Below are 18,003 nucleotides of genomic sequence, written 5' to 3'. Positions count from 1 at the left end.
CAGCATCAGGGTCTTTTCAAATGAGTCAGTTCTTTGCATCAGGTGGCCAAAGTATTGGAATTTCAGCTTCAGCATCAATCCTGCCAATGAGTATTCAGGACTGATTTCCTTTAGGGTTAACTGGTTGGATCTCCTTGCAGTCGAAGGGACTCTCAAGAGTCTTCTCCAACACCACAGTTCAAAAGCATCAATTCTTTGGCACTCAGCTTTCTTTATAGTCCAACTCTCACATCCATATACAACTATTGGTAAAACCATAGCTTTGACTACATGGACCTTTGTCAGCAAAGTAATGTCTCTGCTTTTTAATATGCTATTTAGGCTGGTCATAGCTTTTCTTCCAGGGAGCAAGTGTATTTTAATTTCATGGCTACAGTCACCATCTGCAGTGATTTTGGAGCCCAAGAAAATAAAGTGTGTCACTGTTTCCATTGTTTCCCCATCTATTTGCCATGAAGTGATGGGACCGGATGCCATGATCTTAGTTTTTTGAATGTTGAATTTTAAGCCTGCATATCTGAGATTATTGATATTTCTCCCAGCAATCTTGATTTCAGCTTGTGCTTCTCCAGCCCAGCATTTCTCATGACGTACTCTGCATATAAGTTAAATAAGCAGGGTGACAATATATAGCCTTGACATACTCCTTTCCCAATTTGGAACCAGTTTGTTGTTCCATGTCTGGTTCTAACTGTTGCTTCTTGACCTGCATACAGGTTTCTCAGGGGGCAGGTAAGGTGATCTGGTATTCCCATCTCTTGAAGAATTTTCCACAGTTTGTTGTGATCTACATAGTCCATAAATAGATAATCATAGAAGTAATGCAGAAATTCAACAAAGAAGAAAAGCAGTTACATCCCTTAATAAACAAAATAAATAAATATTCTTTTGTTTATTGGCTTGACAATGATTTTTTAAAAACTGATACAACCAGTGTTGGCAGGGATATAGAGCAACAGGCCCTTTAGTGCTCTGTTAATGAGAAAGTAAATTGACACAGCTATTCTGGAGGGCAGTTAAGCAATGTCCATTAAACCGAATGTTAATACATGCAGTCTATAAAGTCCTGAGTCATGTGCATTTCTGATTTTGGTTGTCATTGCTGAATTGTTCTCCTTTTGTCATCAGTTTGCATTCCCAAAGAACCCATCCTGGAGAAGCAAATGCATGAAAACGGTCATTTCAGTGTTGTTTGCAGTATCCAAAATTTTGAAAAAATGTAAATGTTAGTCTGTAGAGGGATGGTTTCATGATTTTCTTTACTAGGAAATGTTATGCCGTCATTTAATGTGGCAGATGAACATATGCTCCCTCGTCAAATCCCTCTAAAACTAAAGTGAAAGGACTTTGTTTTTTAAAGCAAACCTACAAGGATGAAAAATGTAGGAGAGGAGACAACGGCTAAGTGTTTTGTAAGGGGGAAGGTGGATGGAAGGAAGGAGAGAAGAAAGGAAGGAAGGAAAACGACTTTATACACCTTGATAAGCAATACTAAGCTAGTGGTGGAGAAAACCAAGAACCTAATTTGCACCACAGAGTCTTCAAAAGGCTCAGGATTTCAGTTCAATTCAGTTGTGGCTGATTCTATGTGACCCCATGCACTGCAGCATGCCAGTCTTCCCTGTCCATCACCAATTCCCAGAGCTTGCTCAAAGTCATGTCCATCTAGTCGGTGATGCCATCCAACCGTCTCATCCTCTGTCGTCGCCTTCTCTTCCTGCCTTCAGTCTTTCCCAGCATCTTTCCCAGGGTCTTTTCCAGTGAGTCAGTTCTTCACATCAGGTGGTCAAATTATTGGAGCTTCAGCTTCAGCAACAGTCCTTCCAGTGAATATTCAGGACTGATTTCCTTTAGGGTTGACTGGTTGAATCTCCTTGCAGTCCAGGGGACTCTCAAGAGTCTCCAACACCACAGTTCAAAAGCATCATTTCTTCGGTGCTCAGCTTTCTTTATGGTCCAACTCTCACGTCGGTGCATGACTTCTGGAAAAACCATAGCTTTGACTAGATGAACATTTGTTGGCAAAATAATGTCTCTGCTTTTTGATATGCTGTCTTGGTTGGTCATAACTTTTCTTCCAAAGAGCAAGCATCTTTTAATTTCATGGCTGTAGTCACCATCTGCAGTGATTTTGGAGCCCAAGAAAATAAAGTCTGTCACTGCTCAGGATTTGGAAACAGCTAATTGAGACTTTTATCTTATGTAGTGTGATTACCTGTTCATATTTAAGAGTTGGGAACTCTCAGAAGTGCTTAACCCAGACTATGGCCAGAGATTCTGTTCAGCTTGCTGCTGCTGCTGCTTAGTCACTTCAGTCGTGTCCGACTCTGTGCGACCCCATAGACGGCAGCCTACCAGGCTCCTCTGTCCCTGGGATTCTCCAGGCAAGAACACTGGAGTGGGTTGCCATTTCCTTCTCCAGTGCATGAAAGTGAAAAGTGAAAGTAAAGTCGCTCATTTGTGTTTGACTGTTTGTGACCCCACAGACCGCAGCCACCAGGCCGCTCCGTCCATGGGATCCTCCAGGCAAGAATACTGGAGTGGGGTGCCATTGCCTTAATTTCTTCTGAAACCTCTAACAGTGGTAGGGATGTTCTTTCTTCACACAGCCAGCTGTGTGCTTGCTATGCACTTTTTATATTACCTTTCACATTCATTTGTTTGTAATTATTGTTAATAAAATAGTAAATTTGAGAAAAATTTAAATGATGCCTGCCTGGAAAAAGCAAACATTATCTTCTTCTAAAAGATATCTTTAATGACATCAGATACCAAACTCTGGCTGTTGAGGATCATGTCAGCAGTTAAGTTACAGTATAAACATGATGTATGTATTAAGAACAATTATTAGAAAGTTCCATTTTGCATTTACTATCCTAGGAAGGTGATATTACTTTTACAAATGAATAATTTTGGCTAAATAACTCTTAATAAAAGTATCTAATGAGCTTTGTAATGAGAGCAATAGCTCTGATAAATTATTTACCACAGTGAAAATAAAAGTTGCCAGTAGTTCATAGTTTAGCTCCTATGTCCTGCAGATTTTTCTTTTTGAGATTTTATCTGTCAACAACTTCCTGAAAGATTTTATACCTTATTGTCACTACTAGTACAGATAGTTAAATGGTTGTATTTTAAGCTTTATTTTTTTGTTAGGTAAATTGTGTTTGTAAAACTACTTGACCAGCTTATTTTCAAAAAATTCTTTATGGAAAAGGGCAAGCTAAACATTGTATTAAATTCCAAAGAAGATAAACATAATTTTTCAGAATGCTAATGAAAACATTTTGTCATTAGGAAAAAATGGTCCAGACTTCTGTTTTTTTTAGGTACTATATTACTAGGAAACACCTAGAATTGAAGAGCAGTAGAATTTATAATCACAGAATTCAGACCATATCAGAGTAGTAATTCGTACGTCATCCTTGTTGAATACTGACTTATCATGTCAAAATCAATCTCACATACCAGAATAGGTACAACATTATGTAAAAGTTTCTAAGACCAGAGAGTTATTTATTTAAAAGTTGTCCATGCCAGTCAGAATTCCTTTTCAGAACCTTATGTTCAGATTTCTTTCTTTGAAATAGGTCTCTTGATTGTCTTCCACAGGTATTGTGGCGCTATTCAACCTTCTGTCTCTGTCTTTTCCTTTTTTTTTAAGTTAAACTATAGTTGTATAGTTACAATATTAATATCAAAGTGTACAACATAGTTATTCCATATTTTTATAGATTATGCTGTGTAAAGTTATTATAAAATGATGGCTGTGTGGTCTGCTGTGTAATATGTCCTTGTAGCTCATTTATTTGATACATAGTAGTTGTGCCTCTCACTCCACTCCGTCTAGCCGCGCCCCTCCGCTCCCCATTGGTCACCATTCTCTGTGTCTCTGAGTCTGCTTCTGTTTTGTAATATCCATCTGTTTTATATTCTGGTTTCCACATATAAGGGATGACATAGTCTTTGTATTTCTCTGTCTGATTTATTTCACTAAGCTCAACTTTCTCTTTTCTTAAAGAATTCATGGTTATTGTTTTCTTTCTTTTTGTCTGTATTTGATTCTCATTTGTAGCTTTTTTCCATCCTAGTTCCAGCCTTCCTCCAGCTCCTTGGATATTCCTTCACACATCAGGGAAGCCCATTGTGCTCCTACCCCATTAACTGTAAGAAATACATCCTTTTTTTTTTTAAGGTGCCAAAATCAGATCTATACTTTTTCCTAAGTAAAACCATAGATTAACTAGTCACAGCTAAAAGTAATTTTCCACCAGCAGTATCACAGATCACAAGTATTCTTTTACAAATTAAGTGCCTCTGTTCTTTTTTATTAGGCAAAAGAGATTTCACTAGCAGACCTCCAGGAAAATTATATTGAGGCATTAAATAAATTAGTATCTGAAAATCAACAACTACAGAAAGATTTGATGGATACCAAAGGTCAGCTGGAGATTTCTACTCAGATATGCAAAAAAAACCGGGACAGGATCTTTAAACCAACATACAGCAGAGTACCTGAGTTCAAGAATACAGAGTTCAAGTAAATTTTCTTCGTAGTTTATTTAAAATATGTATCTTTATTATGTAATGCTCATTTCTTTGAGAATAATTTCCAATTTATAGAAATTAAATCTTTATCAAAGGACCCTTTGTTTAATTCTGAAGTACAGTGTGTACAAGTAAAGCTGGTAGGTTAAAAAATGCAGGGGGTTATATATCACTTTCATGTCTAGATGTAGGTGAGAATAACAGCCTAATTCCCCTGAGTTTTGTTATGCTGCTTCCCACCTTTCTAGCTTCACTTGTCCCATAAGAAGTGGAAGTTAGCTTTTTATAAAAAGCTTCTTTTGTATTTTTGGTGAACTAATAATAGATTGTTGCCTAAAACATCAGCATTCAATGAAAAACCACCCAGCTTCAGCTCTTACATGTTTTCCTACCAGGAACCTTTGCTGACACTCTCTCTGCCACTCCCACCTCACCCCCAGGTAAAGATAAGGAACTTTTCTCTGCACAGTGCTCCCCTCTGTCCTACCACCAACCCCACTGGGGCACTCAGATAGCTTACTTGTCTTCCTTGCTGTTGTGTAAGTCTGTGGGGGCAGGAACGTGGTCATAGGGATTGGGTATTTGGGGCCAGGGTGATGAAAAGAATGCCTGGTCTGAACGGGCTTCTGATTTTGTAAATTATAGCCTTCTCCTTAGTCTGGTTCTGTATTTTTATTGAACGTCCAACAATAAGTCTGTTTCTTTAAAGGAGGAAAATTGCTACAATGTTTATCTGCTTTATTTTCTAATCTGCTATCCAGGCCAGCCCATGGCCAGCACAGGCATGATGGGATGAAGGCTGAGCCCTACAAAGCAGGTCTTCATTCTCCGCAAGGACAAGCGTCGGATAGCATAGAGCCTGTGTCCCTGTCCCGGGGCTTCAGCCCCCCGAGCCATCAGATCAGCTCTTGCTGCTCCACTGTCTCTCTGCCATCTAACTTTCTGTGCAAAACTAACTCTCTGCCTTCAGTGCTAGATACAAATGAAACCAACTTTTCTGACACTGTCTCTGAGAGTATAAATGACCCAGAAGACTTTACATCTTCGGTATGGACACTTTCTGATCTTACTAGTTTATTAAATGTGTTTAGTTTGATTTTATTTTTTTATTTTAAGGCATAAGGTTTTTTTTTTTTCTTGTCTCCTTACTGGTTCTTTCTCTTAAGTACCCTTTGTTATTCTCATGTATTTCTGTCCTAAGATTTTGCTTGTGAAGACTTCAGCCACAAGTACTTTTCAAAAGGTGTCTTATTAAATACAAGTTATAGGGATTCATTTATTTTTAGCCAAAATTGAAAATTCCCTTCCTGCCTTTTTCAGAGAGTCTCACCTTTGTATTGGAAATGATTGGTTCAAGGAATATCTCTGCCTGCCAAGATAGTCCTGGGGCATAGATAGTGGTGAAGGAGAAAAGGAATGGCTGGAAAGGGAAAGAGTGGGTCGAGGCAGAGGAAGTAATGGCAGCTGATGTGTCTGTTTATAGACCATAGACTGGGTGCTGCCCTGCGGGGCCCTGGTGGCAGACGCTGCCCTTCGACAGGGCTGGCCCCTTGTTCCTGCAGCAGATGTGAGGACTCCTCTCCACCCTTGTTTTTGCCTTCTGTGCTGAAACACTCAGCTCTGGCCGTTCATTCTCATCACCCTGATGGTCCTGTATCTGTGAAAGTTCAGTATTTTTGACTTTTTAATGTGCCAACAAGTCCATAGGAGTCCTCTTTTAGTTGTTGAAGTAAACGTACTATATATGTAATTCTGAAATCCAAGAAAGACCTGATGACTTAACTTTCTTTCTGAGTTTGGCACTAAGATCTGACCTGGCCTGAACTGATATGATGTGGATAAAATGTTGATTGATCCCACTTAACATTTTATGTCAGAAATACCAATGTGTTTGATGATGGGATGTTATCTCAGACTCATCATAGGTCATGTATTCTATATTTGTGAATTCATCTACTTGCTAAACTATTTGTTACCTGTAAGCAGAACTCATAAGCACTTCCACAGTTATCCATGAACATGGCAGAGCTGGACAAAATGTGAGTCACTGGACTTGCACGTTTCCAGCTAAGGTCAGCCAAGGTGGTGTGTTACCCTCTTGTCTCAGCTCTTGTGCTGAGAGGCCCAGAAGATAGAGCCACTCATGGGCAGTACAGTGCACGAAGCTCAGATGCTGGGCTTGAACAGGGTTTGAACCACAGCTTTGGCACCCATTAATGGGGTGGCCTCAGGCAAGTCACCAAACACTGTGAACCTTGTTTTTTGTGAAATAAAGCAAACAGAATCTACCTGGTGAGTTATTTTTAGGAGTTAGGATTATAATCTATGTGAAGTTTGTGTGTATGTGTTTATGTTTCCCATAAGAGCAGTGTTTCAATATTCATTAATTCAGTGTTTGAGATGACATTATAGAAGGTAACTACTGCAGATAAGGGTCAACTAAATATGGTACATCTAAATTCTGAAACCAGTGAATTCAGACAAGGGGCTGTAGACTCAAATTTTGGAGGAAGGGAAATACTGATTTTTACCTGGTATCTAATTTATTACAGGTAGATTTTCTGTGCTTTAAAAAGTAACATTCAGATTTTTATAAATAAGTTTGAAATAAATAGGCATTAAATATATCTCTTCTAGAGTATAGAACGCTCTGAAAGTCTTCAAATGAGTAACTAATATATTTATATGACACTTCACACTTACATAATTGTCAGAAAGGAAGAGATCTGTGTTAATTTTTGTGGAACTTTTTTTTTTTTAACTATTATTATCATTAGGATAAAAACAGTATCTTGTCAGAGGAAAACATGCCCCTTTTGATATTGGTAGTTAGAAAATATCATGAATACTGTGTCTTAGAAATATACTGTTCAACTTACATATGTCAAAATGTGTTTCTCTTTTAGTGTCCCTTGCCTCTGTCTCCTCTTGGTTCAATAGCCACAAGATTTTTGGAAGAGGAAGAGCTGAGGTCTCATCACATCCTAGAGCGCCTAGATGCCCACATCGAAGAACTAAAGCGAGAAAGTGAGAAGACAGTGAAACAATTCACAGTCCTAAAGTAGCCTCCTAAAAATCACAAACTTGGAAATAAAAATAAACACTGGAGAGTTACTGTCATCATGAAGTAGCAGCTCTTTGAAAGCCTGAACATGTGACTATATAGAAACCATAAAAATGAGATGTACTAAAGCTGCCGTGACGAATCTGAGAAGCTGATACTTAGCTCTAAGGTGTTTTCTCTGCACTGTCTTGTTTAAAGGACTTTTTCCAGCAATAACATGTAAATAAACCACTTTGCTAGACTTTTTTCTCATATTAATATTTATTATCATAAAGTAATACTTTCTCTTGCTGACTTAAGTGTAATAGCTGTAGACTAATTAAAGATTTTATGATGCATGTTGGAAATAAAGTAACTGTAGGAACTTCCTTTGGGAGCAGTGTGTGTAGTGGAAGCATGGATCTCAGAGGCAGAGTGATCCAGATTTTGCTGGGTTTTATACTGGTTTTGCTCCTCGTTAGTCAGTTGGGCTGGTAATGTGTGAGGCTAGGTGGAATTATGTGAAGGGGCTGGAGAAGTTTGACAGGAAGCCCTCTTCTATTCAAAAGACAGATGTGGGAAAGAGGTGGGAGCAGGGCCTGTGGCTGGGTTAGCGTGGGAGCCTGGGGACACTCAGTAGAAATCTCGGCATCTGCATTTCTGAGGAGAGGTTTGAAGGGGAAACAAAGATGTCAAGGTGCAGAGGCATTTGAAGCTGTGGAGATCTGAAGGAGGAGGGCAAGGAGACAGAAGAGCAGGACTTGGGGCCCGAAGGACACCAGCACATGAGCATCGTGTGGTTAGATCCAGCAGAGGAGCTGGAATGTGCAACCAGAGACCAGAAGGCGAGGTGGAGGGCTCTTGTCAGAAGATGGGGCTCCTGTGACCAGCCCTCTCTGTGGATCTTTCCCATCAGCAAGCAAACATCCTGTTATTTCTCCTTTCTTTAAAGCAAAACAAAACCTCAGTTGCACATCCTCCCTCCTGCTCCACACACCTGCTCCCCTTCACACACGTCTCTGGCGAGAATCGTCTGCAGTGACTGTTGCCACTGCCGTCTTTTTTTTTTAAATTTATTTTTAATTGGTGGATAATGGCTTCAAAATGTTGTGTTGGTTTCTGTCATACAACAAAGTGAATCAGCCATAAGTACACATGTGTCCCCTCCCTCTTGAACCTCTCTCCCATTCCCCATCTCATCCCACGCCTCCAGGCTGTCGCAGAGTACAGAGTTGAGCTCCCTGTGTTACACAGCAACTTCCCATTAGCTGCCTATTGTATACGTGGTAATGTATATGTTTCAGTGCTGCTCTATCAATTCATCCCACCCTCTCCTCCCCCAAACTGTGTCCACAAGTCCATTCTCTTCATCTGTGTCTCTGTTCCTGTCCTGCAAGAGTATTCATCAGTACTATTTTTCTAGTTCCATATATATGTGTTAATATACTATATTTGTTTTTCTCTTTCTGACTGACTTCACTCTGTAGAGCAGGCTATAGATTCATCTACCTCACTGCAACTAACTCAAATGTGTTCCTTTTTATGGCTGTGTAATATTCCATTGTTTATATGTACCACAACTTCTTTACCCATTCATCTGTCAGTGGACATCTAGGTTGGCTCCTTATCCTACTTAACTACTGTAAATAGTGCTGCAGTGAACACTGGGGCACGTGTATCTTTTTCAGTTATGGTTTCCTCAGGGTGTATGCCCAGTAGTGGGATTGCTGGGTCATATGGTAGTTTGGGCTTCCCAGGTGGCACTAGTTGTAAAGAACCTGCCTGCCAATGTGGGAGATATAAGAGATGTGGGTTTGATCCCTGGGTAAGGAAGATCCCCTGGAGGAGACCATGGCAACCCACCCCAGGACTCTTGCCTGGAGAATCCCCATGGACAGAGGAGCCTGGCGGGCTGCAGTCCATAGGGTTGCAAAGAGTTGGACACGACTGAAGTGACTTTGCACTCACATGCATGGTAGTTTTATTCCTAGTTTTTAAAGGAATCTCCATACTGTTCTCCATAGTGGCTGTATCTGTGTGCATTCCCACCAACAGTGCAAGAGTGTTCCTTTTCTCCACACCCTCTCCAGCATTTATTGTTTGTAGACTTTTTTGATGATGTTCATTCTGACCAGTGTGAGGTGATAACTTCATTGTGGTTTTGATTTGCATTTCTCTAGTAATGAGTGATGCTGGTCATCTTTTCATGTATTTGTTGGCCGTCTGCATGTCTTCTGTAGAGAAATGTCTGTGTGGGTCTTCTGCCCATTTTTTCATTGGGTTGTTTGTTTTTTCTGTTATTGAGCTGCATGAGCTGCTTGTAGATTTTGGAGATTAATCCTCTGTCAGTTGTTTTCATTTGCAATTATTTTCTCCCATTCTGAGGGTTGTTTTTTCATCTTGTTTCTAGTTTCCTTTGCTGTGCAAAAGCTTTTAAGTTTAATTAGGACCCGCTTGTTTATTTTTGTTTTTATTTCTATTACTCTAAGTCAAAAAGGATATTGCTGTGATTTACGTCAAAGAGTGTTCTGCCCATTTTTTCCTCTAAGAGTTTTATAGTTGCTGGCCTTACATTTAGGTCTTGAATCCATTTTGATTTTATTTTTGTGTATGGTATTAGGAAGTGTTCTGTTATTATTGTTCAGTCACTTTTAAGTTGTGTCCAACTTTTTGTGACCCCATAGACTACAGCATGCCAGGCTTCTCTGTTTTTAACTATCTCCCAGAATTTGCTCAGATTCGTGTCCCTTGAGTCAGTGATGCCATCTAACCATCTTATCCTCTGTTTCTCCCTTCTCTTTCTGTCCTCAGTCTTTCCTATCATCGGCGTCTTTTCTAGTGAGTTGGCTGTTCGCATCAGGTGGCCAAAGTATTGGAGCTTCAGCATCAGTGCTTCCAATGAATATTCAGGGTTGATTTCCTTTAGGGTTGACTGGTTTGATCTCTATGCTGTCCAAGGGACTCTCAAGAGTTCTCCAGCACAACAATTCAAAAGCATCAATTCTTCACTGCTCAGCCTTCTTTATGGTCCAGTTCTCACATCCATATAGGTTTGACTATATGGACGTTTGTCAGCAAAATGATGTTTCTGCTTTTTATTACACTGTCTAGGTTTGTCATAGCTTTTCTTCCAAGAAGCAAGTATCTCTTAATATCATGACTGCAGTCCTCATCTACAGTGGTTTTGGAGCCTAAGAAAATAAAGTCTGTCACTGTTTCCACCATTTCCCCATCTATTCACCATGAAGTGATGGGACTGGATGCCATGAACTTTGGTTTTTGAATGTTGAGTCTTAAGCCAGCTTTTTCACTCCTCTTTGACTCTCATCAGGAAGCTCTTTAGTTCCTCTTTACCTTCTGCCATTAGAGTGGTATCATCTTATATCTGAGGTTGTTGATATTTTTCCTGGAAATTTTGATTCCAGCTTGTGCTTCATCCAGCCCGGCATTTCACATGATGTACTCTGCATATCAGTTAAATAAGCAGGGTGACAATATACAGCCTTGATGTACTCCTTTCCCAGTTTGGAACCAGTCCGTTGTTCCATGTCTGATTCTAACTGTTGCTTCTTGACCTGCATATAGGTTTCTCAGGAGGCAGATAAGGTGATCTGTTAGTCCCGTCTCTTGAAGAATTTTCCACAGTTTGTTGTGATCCAGACATCTAAGGCTTTAGCATAGTCAATTAAGCAAAAGTAGATGTTTTTCTGGAATTCCGTTGCTTTTTCTATGATCCAACAGATTTTGGCAATTTGATCTCTGATTCCTCTGCCTTTTCTAAATCCAGCTTGTACATCTGGAAGTTCTTGATTCATGTACTGTCGAAGGCTCACTTGAAGAATTTTGAACACAACTTTACTAGCATGTTAAATGAGCGCATCTAATTTCATTCTTTTGCATGTAGCTGTCCAGTTTTCCCAGCACCACTTATTGAAGAGGCTATCTTTTGGGGAAACAGTGGAAACAGTGTCAGACTTTATTTTTTTGGGCTCCAAAATCACTTCAGATGGTGACTGCAGCCATGAAATTAAAAGACGCTTACTCCTTGGAAGGAAAGTTATGACCAACCTAGACAGCATATTCAAAAGCAGAGACATTACTTTGCCAACAAAGGTCCGTCTAGTCAAAGCTATGGTTTTTCCTGTGGTCATGTATGGATGTGAGAGTTGGACTGTGAGGAAGGCTGAGTGCCGAAGAATTGATGCTTTTGAACTGTGGTGTTGGAGAAGACTCTTGAGAGTCCCTTGGACTGCAAGGAGATCCAACCAGTCCATTCTGAAGGAGATCAGCCCTGGGATTTCTTTGGAAGGAATGATGCTAAAGCTGAAACTCCAGTACTTTGGCCACCTCATGCGAAGAGCTGACTCATTGGAAAAGACTCTGATGCTGGGAGGGATTGGGGGCAGGAGGAGAAGGGGACGACAGAGGATGAGATGGCTGGATGGCATCACTGACTCGATGGACGTGAGTCTGAGTGAACTCCGGGAGTTGGTGATGGACAGGGAGGCCTGGCGTGCTGCGATTCATGGGGTCACAAAGAGTCGGACACGACTGAGCGACTGATCTGATCTGATCTTTTCTCCATTGTATTTTCTTGCTTCCTTTGTCAAAGATAATAGATGCGTCCCATTATTTTCTTAACTTAATCCTCTCTAACCCCACCTCCCTCCCTGCCATGAAACTGCTCTCCTGGCCTGGAGGTCGCCAGTGACTTTGTCAGTTCTGAGCATCATTTCACACCCTTGGTCTCCCCCCTCACCGACTTTTGGTTTCTCTGACCTGACACTCCTACTTATTCCGTCTGATTCTACTCTTCTGAATTTTCCTCTACTAAAGGCCTCTGCTAGGACTTCGGTGTGAGTTTTCTCACTCAACATGCTCTTTCCCTAGACGATTGCATTTAACTTTTAAGCTTTTAATTCTATCTGTAGGCCAGTGACCCCTTTGACCTCTCCCCAGAGCTCCTGCCTTAGAATATCTTCACTTCAAAACTAATACAATTATGTAAAGTTTAAAAATAAAATTAAAAAAAAAAAAAAAAGAATATCTTCACTTGAATGTCTGATAAGAACCTTAGGCTGAAGATTTCCGAGAGCTCTTGAATGTCCCTGTTGCTTAGATTCCATGTCAGAGTGGCATTATGTGTGCCAGTTGCTAGGAGTTATTCCTTAATTCCTTCCTTACCCACACCTCCGTATCCAAGCCTTTGGGAGGTCCTGTCAGTTCCGCCTGCTGTCTCAGACCCAGCCATTTCTCTCCTTGTGCCTGCCACCCAGTCTCTCACCTGGATTCCAGCAGTACCTCCTAATTGCTATTACTCCTACTCCTGACTCAATAATTCATTCTCCATAATGCCTCCTAAGTTATCCTTTAGAAATGTAAATTAAACAGTGTCCCTGCTACCTCCCTTCCAATCCTGCAAAGGCTCCGTATTCCACTAAGTTTAAATGTGAGTTGCTTGTCGTCTCCCATAAGACCCGCAATACTCCATGCCCACCTCCATCGCCCACTGCATCACTGTCCTTCCCTGTGCTCCAGCCTCCCTGGCCTCCTTTCTGTTTTTTGAGAGCTGCCAGCCTTAACCTGTGCGGGTCATTGCACTTGCTGTTTACCTGGACTCCCGTTCTTTCACCCATGATAGGTGCTTTCTCCAAGTCTTCCCCGACTGCCGTCTCCAAAATCCACTTCTCCCGGTTTCTCTTGCTCCCAGCCCAGAGTTATTGCCTTCACAGTACTCAGCACTCTGCAGCCCTTCCATCACTTGATTTGCGTTTTTATTGTCACTTCTGCCTTTAGAATCAAGCTCCTTGAGGGGAAGGACTTTGCTGTCTGGTGGGGCCCTCATCTCTCCACACAAGCCCCGCACTTGGAGCTACTCAAGTAGTTCAGAAACCAGGGAATAAATGTCTTTCCTCAGATGCCACTGTTTTTCCTTCGCACATGCTGCCAACACTTTGGCCAGCCCCTCTTCCCACATATCTCCTGGCCTGTGCCCCAGTACCTTGCTTGGCAAAGCTTTCCCACACACATCCTGGGGAAGGGGCCTCCTTGTTTCTCACGGTGCTCTGTGCGTGCATCTCTCAAAGCTCAAAGCGCCCTGTGCTTCCTCCTCAATTTCTGTGTCTCTCCCACTGAACTGAAAACTCCTCAAAAGCAGGGGCCGTCCTCAGTCCGCAGGTTGACTAACATAGTACATACTAAGGAAGTACTAGGTGGATGAAGACCACCACCATTCTAGGTTTCATTGTAAAATGGATCATACTTCATGGGGTTTAGTGGATCTACTGAAAAGATGTTTCTGAAAGGGCTTTGTAGACTCTGAAAATACTGTACCAATATGGACTATTATGAGGGGATTCTGAGTCTTAAGACTGTCCCAAGCTTATGGAATGTTCATACTACCTGTTGACTAGGAGAAACAATGGCAGACTGTAGTTGCTGGAAATAAGGAGTCATGAGGTGCTATGTATTTTCTTACATTTATACAGTACTGTGTTGCTTTAAGTTGAAATCGTTAACTGATTGAATTTGTCAGAACATTTAATTGTAATTTAATCTCTTAACTTTATTCTTCAAAAAGATGCCAAATATTAAAATGTGTCAAAATTAAATTTGAGTTAGTTTCTTCATATACATTTTACAAAACCTCCCAGTGAGTGGGGTGCCCGAATTAGCTGAAAAGATAAGGCTGTTGTCGTCTGGTGGTGGGTTTTCAGATGACATTTTCTTGGGTGAGTTATTCTTCTTGGCCTGGATCCTAGTGAAGTTGTGTCTGGATTTCTATGCAGATTTTAGCTGAAGAAGACAAAGATGAATTCCCACTATGGGTTGGACATGACCTTTCCATGGAGCCTCTTTTGATTTCAACAAGTCTAGGAGGCAGTGGGTGTCGTCGTTCCCATATGACAGGAAGGATTTAAGTGGCTTGGCTTTCTAACAGCGCCTGGGGGTAGAGAGTGTGGCCTCTGCAGGTACACAACCCTGTTCCGAATCTTTGCTCTGCCACTTACTAGCCCCGTGACCTTGAGCAGATTAATAACCTCTCAAGGCCTTAGTTTTCTTATCTGTAAAGTGGGGGAGATAAAAATCGTATCTACTTCATAGTGTTTGTGAAGCACTTAGAACAGTGCCTCATCCAGTAAAAATTATGGGAGTATCTTGTGGAATAGAAACAATACCATGCTCTGTATTTCGATTATGTCGGTTTAGCTGCAAAAAATTCTGTCTTCCTTTTCATACACAGACGTGTGACACCAGGCAAACTATAGGTGATGGTGGTCTGTTTGCAAAATGCCCTCGAGACCAAAACCTAAAAGTTACAGGTAAGAAAGATAACTAGAGTCAGCTCTGTCGTTGAGAACATACACCAAGTAAGCAGTTGTCATGCACAGCACTTCATGAAGTGCACAACATAAGGTGCAGAATGGCAAGGTTAGAAAAAGAAACGTGTCAACTTGCTCTAGAAACAGATTGAAATAGTGAGCAAAAATGCATCTAAAAGGAACAAATGGTGGCATTGGGCCAAAGGACAAGTGAGGGCCGTGAACGCTGGTCACAGAGGAGCAGCTATTCCAGCCTGGTTGTTAGAGGCAGGCAGCAGCACTACCTCTGAGCTTCTTAAAGGCCAAAGCAGAGGAGAAAACATTATTATTTATTACTTAAGTACATAATTAAATTATTCTTTGTTAATTATTACAAAATCGAAACACACCATGGGTTCAAGAGAAGTACTCTGTGTGTGCCTGAGCAGTGGGGGTGAGCCACAGCAGGTTTGTAACTGAATAATAAGGGGGTCAGTACGGCTTCCTTACAGGGGGCTTCAGTGCAGGCTGCTGGCATAATGCTGGAGTGCAACTGAGGAACCAGGTTTCAGAAGTCACCAACATGACAGCGTGACGCTCTCGTAGCCTGGCTTAATGAAAAGGGAAAATTTAGAGGCATGATGGACTGCAATCATCTATAAAAGCAATCTCCTATAAGAAGCTGTTTCTCCACTGTGCAGTTTTAATCATTTGAACAACAGTTCACTCTTTCTTTCTGTGGGAACCTAGAATTTGGGAAACTAACATTGCCCATTAAGGCCAAGTTCAAATGATTTGACAACCCAATCAGAAGTGGGTTTATACTCTTCTTATGAAAAGAAACTAGTTAAGGCAAAGCTTGAATAGTGGAAGGTCCAGGAACTCCCTGATATTAAATGCAGGGAGAGGATCCATAATTCCTACCAGACTCTCAGAGATATCTGTGAGCCAAAAAGAGATTAAGAACCACAATTTTAGGGGCTGGAATTCTCCCAGAATGGCGTTCTGTTTCCTGGGGAGAGATACAAAATTGGAGACGTCTAACCAATTCCTATTGGGGCTGAGTTTTAAAGTTCAGTTGAATAGTCATGAAAAATTCAAGCTTTTCAATAATAAAAAGACAACCCAATTTAAAAGTGGGCAAAGGATCTGAAGGACACGTCTCTAAAGACAATATACAAATGGCTAATAAGCACATGAAAGATGCTCTACATCATTAGTTGTCGGGGAAATGCAACTCAAAACTCTTTACACCCACTTGTAATAAATAAAAAGATAAAAAATAAGTGTTGATGAGGATATGGAGAAATTGGAACACTCATACATTGCTGATGGGAATGTGAAATGGTTCAGTTACTTTGGAAAACAATTTGGCAGTTCCTTAAAAAGTTAGATTATTACCCATATTACCCAGCAATATCAAGCCTAGGTATACACCCAGGCTCAGTGAAGACATGTCCACATGAAGAGTTGTACGTGAATGTTCATGGGATTATTCATAAGAGCCCCCAAAATGGAAAAAAACTAAAGGTCCTCTAACTGATAGATGGATAAACAAAACATGGCATATCTATACAATGGAGTATTATTTGGGAATAAAAAGGAGTGAAGTATGATTCTGCAATATGGATGAAACCTGAAAGCATTAAGTGAAAGAAGCCAGTCACAAAAGACCACATATGGGTGGCTTCATTCATTTATATGAAAAATCTATGGTAGGCAATCTATAGAGACAGTAGTTTGTGGTTGCCGAGGGCTGGGGGGTGTGGAGGGGCCGGGGGTGAAGATGAAAGGGTACAGATTTCTTGGGAGTTAAGAAAATGTTCCAAAATTGATTGTGATGGCTGCACAACTCTATAGCACAACTGAAAACCATTGAATCGCACACTTTAAATGGGTAGCTTAAATGGCATGTGAATTATATTTCAGTAAAGCTCTTACGGAAAAAACCCTCTGATGCACAGCAACACCTAAAAAAAGTCAAGTTTATATTCAGAAAACATCACAGCACATATAACACATGCTATTCTAAAATTTCATATTCTCCACTTTCACACTCGGGAGTAACAGTGGTGCCCCTCTTTAGGGGGTGGACATCCAGCTCTGCCTGAACAGTTGCTTGTGGGAGCTGGGGCCGCAAGGTGGAGCCTCACTGAGGCTCCATGGGTATGGGCTTCGCCAGGAGCTGGGGCACCCAGGGCTCCTCTCCTGGCAGCGGAGCGCGGGCTCATGCTGTCCACCATGGGGCTGGTTTCCAGAATAGCTGAGGGCCCTGACAACATCTGTGGTTCCTGACCACTGACGGGAAGTGTGGGAGTACGGGACTGTGCCCCAAGCCTGCTTGGCCAGTCCCCGGTGCTTCTACAAGTGTGGTGGCCAGAGGAAGAAAAGCCAGCCACACAACATACAGCCACTCATATCTTCAGCTGTGGGAAGCAGATCAGGCAAACGCTGTCCAACAGGACTTTGCTCTTAGGGACTGGCTGCGCTCTGGGAGGTAGCCAGTGTGGACGAGCTGGCCTCCAGCCCCCAGAGCTGTCCTGGTTGAGGAAGCCATGAGGGCCGCTCACTGGACCGTCTCTTGGATCTGTCTTGACCCTGATGTATAATATACACAACTCACCAGTCTGAATCTTTCTGCAGTGTAGGGCCTGCATTTCAGATCCTCAGCCTTGAAGTAAAAGCCATAAACAAGGCAGCAAGTGTTTTCTACCAGTTAATCCCTTCAGCCATGGTTGAGCGCAGCCCTCAAGCCCAGCAGGAGCGTGTCCTCAGCTGTGCAGGTCCCTGTGTACCTGACAGCGGTGGCTGGGGCAGGAGCCCTGTGGCTTCCTCAGTGATGTCCCTCTGGGATGACAGGCCCCTCAACCCAGCATGGAGACACGGCAGCAGCCTGTTCATATTAGGAAGTGTTGGACCGACAGCAAAGGGTAGAGAAAGTTCTAGATGGATGATGTATTCAACTGCTGCCTCCTGCAAGAGCTACCGTTTGTGAATGAAGAAGGCATCATGGAGCTCTTTATTTTATTCCCAAAAGGTGTAACTCCAACACATGGTTTAACACTACCACTCAATTTCCATGTGTTCCCAGGTTAAGTCATTCCTTAAATT

General features: G+C 41.6%; 1 protein-coding gene across 9 annotated transcripts in view; it reads left to right on the top strand.

Annotated features, from left to right (window-relative positions):
* CEP63 (centrosomal protein 63) overlaps positions 1–7,980 on the top strand; it is a 79,281-nt gene extending 71,301 nt beyond the window's left edge. For 7 of the 9 annotated variants that reach the window (XM_045166458.1, XM_025291450.3, XM_025291443.3 and 4 more), the window contains 3 exons: positions 4,335–4,540; positions 5,310–5,595; positions 7,455–7,980. In XM_045166458.1, the coding sequence (XP_045022393.1) occupies positions 4,335–4,540; positions 5,310–5,595; positions 7,455–7,613 (651 nt within the window). In that variant the 3' untranslated portion in view covers positions 7,614–7,980. The remainder of the gene's footprint in view (positions 1–4,334; positions 4,541–5,309; positions 5,596–7,454) is intronic. The other 2 variants (XM_045166462.1, XM_045166463.1) reach the window with 2 other exon arrangements.
* Positions 7,981–18,003: the final 10,023 nt, after the last annotated feature.

The sequence above is a fragment of the Bubalus bubalis genome, chromosome 1 (genome assembly GCF_019923935.1).
Source record: "Bubalus bubalis isolate 160015118507 breed Murrah chromosome 1, NDDB_SH_1, whole genome shotgun sequence".
Taxonomy (NCBI): Eukaryota; Metazoa; Chordata; class Mammalia; order Artiodactyla; family Bovidae; genus Bubalus; species Bubalus bubalis.
The sequence above is the reverse complement of the archived record's forward strand: the minus strand, read 5'-3'. Positions and strand labels throughout refer to the sequence as shown.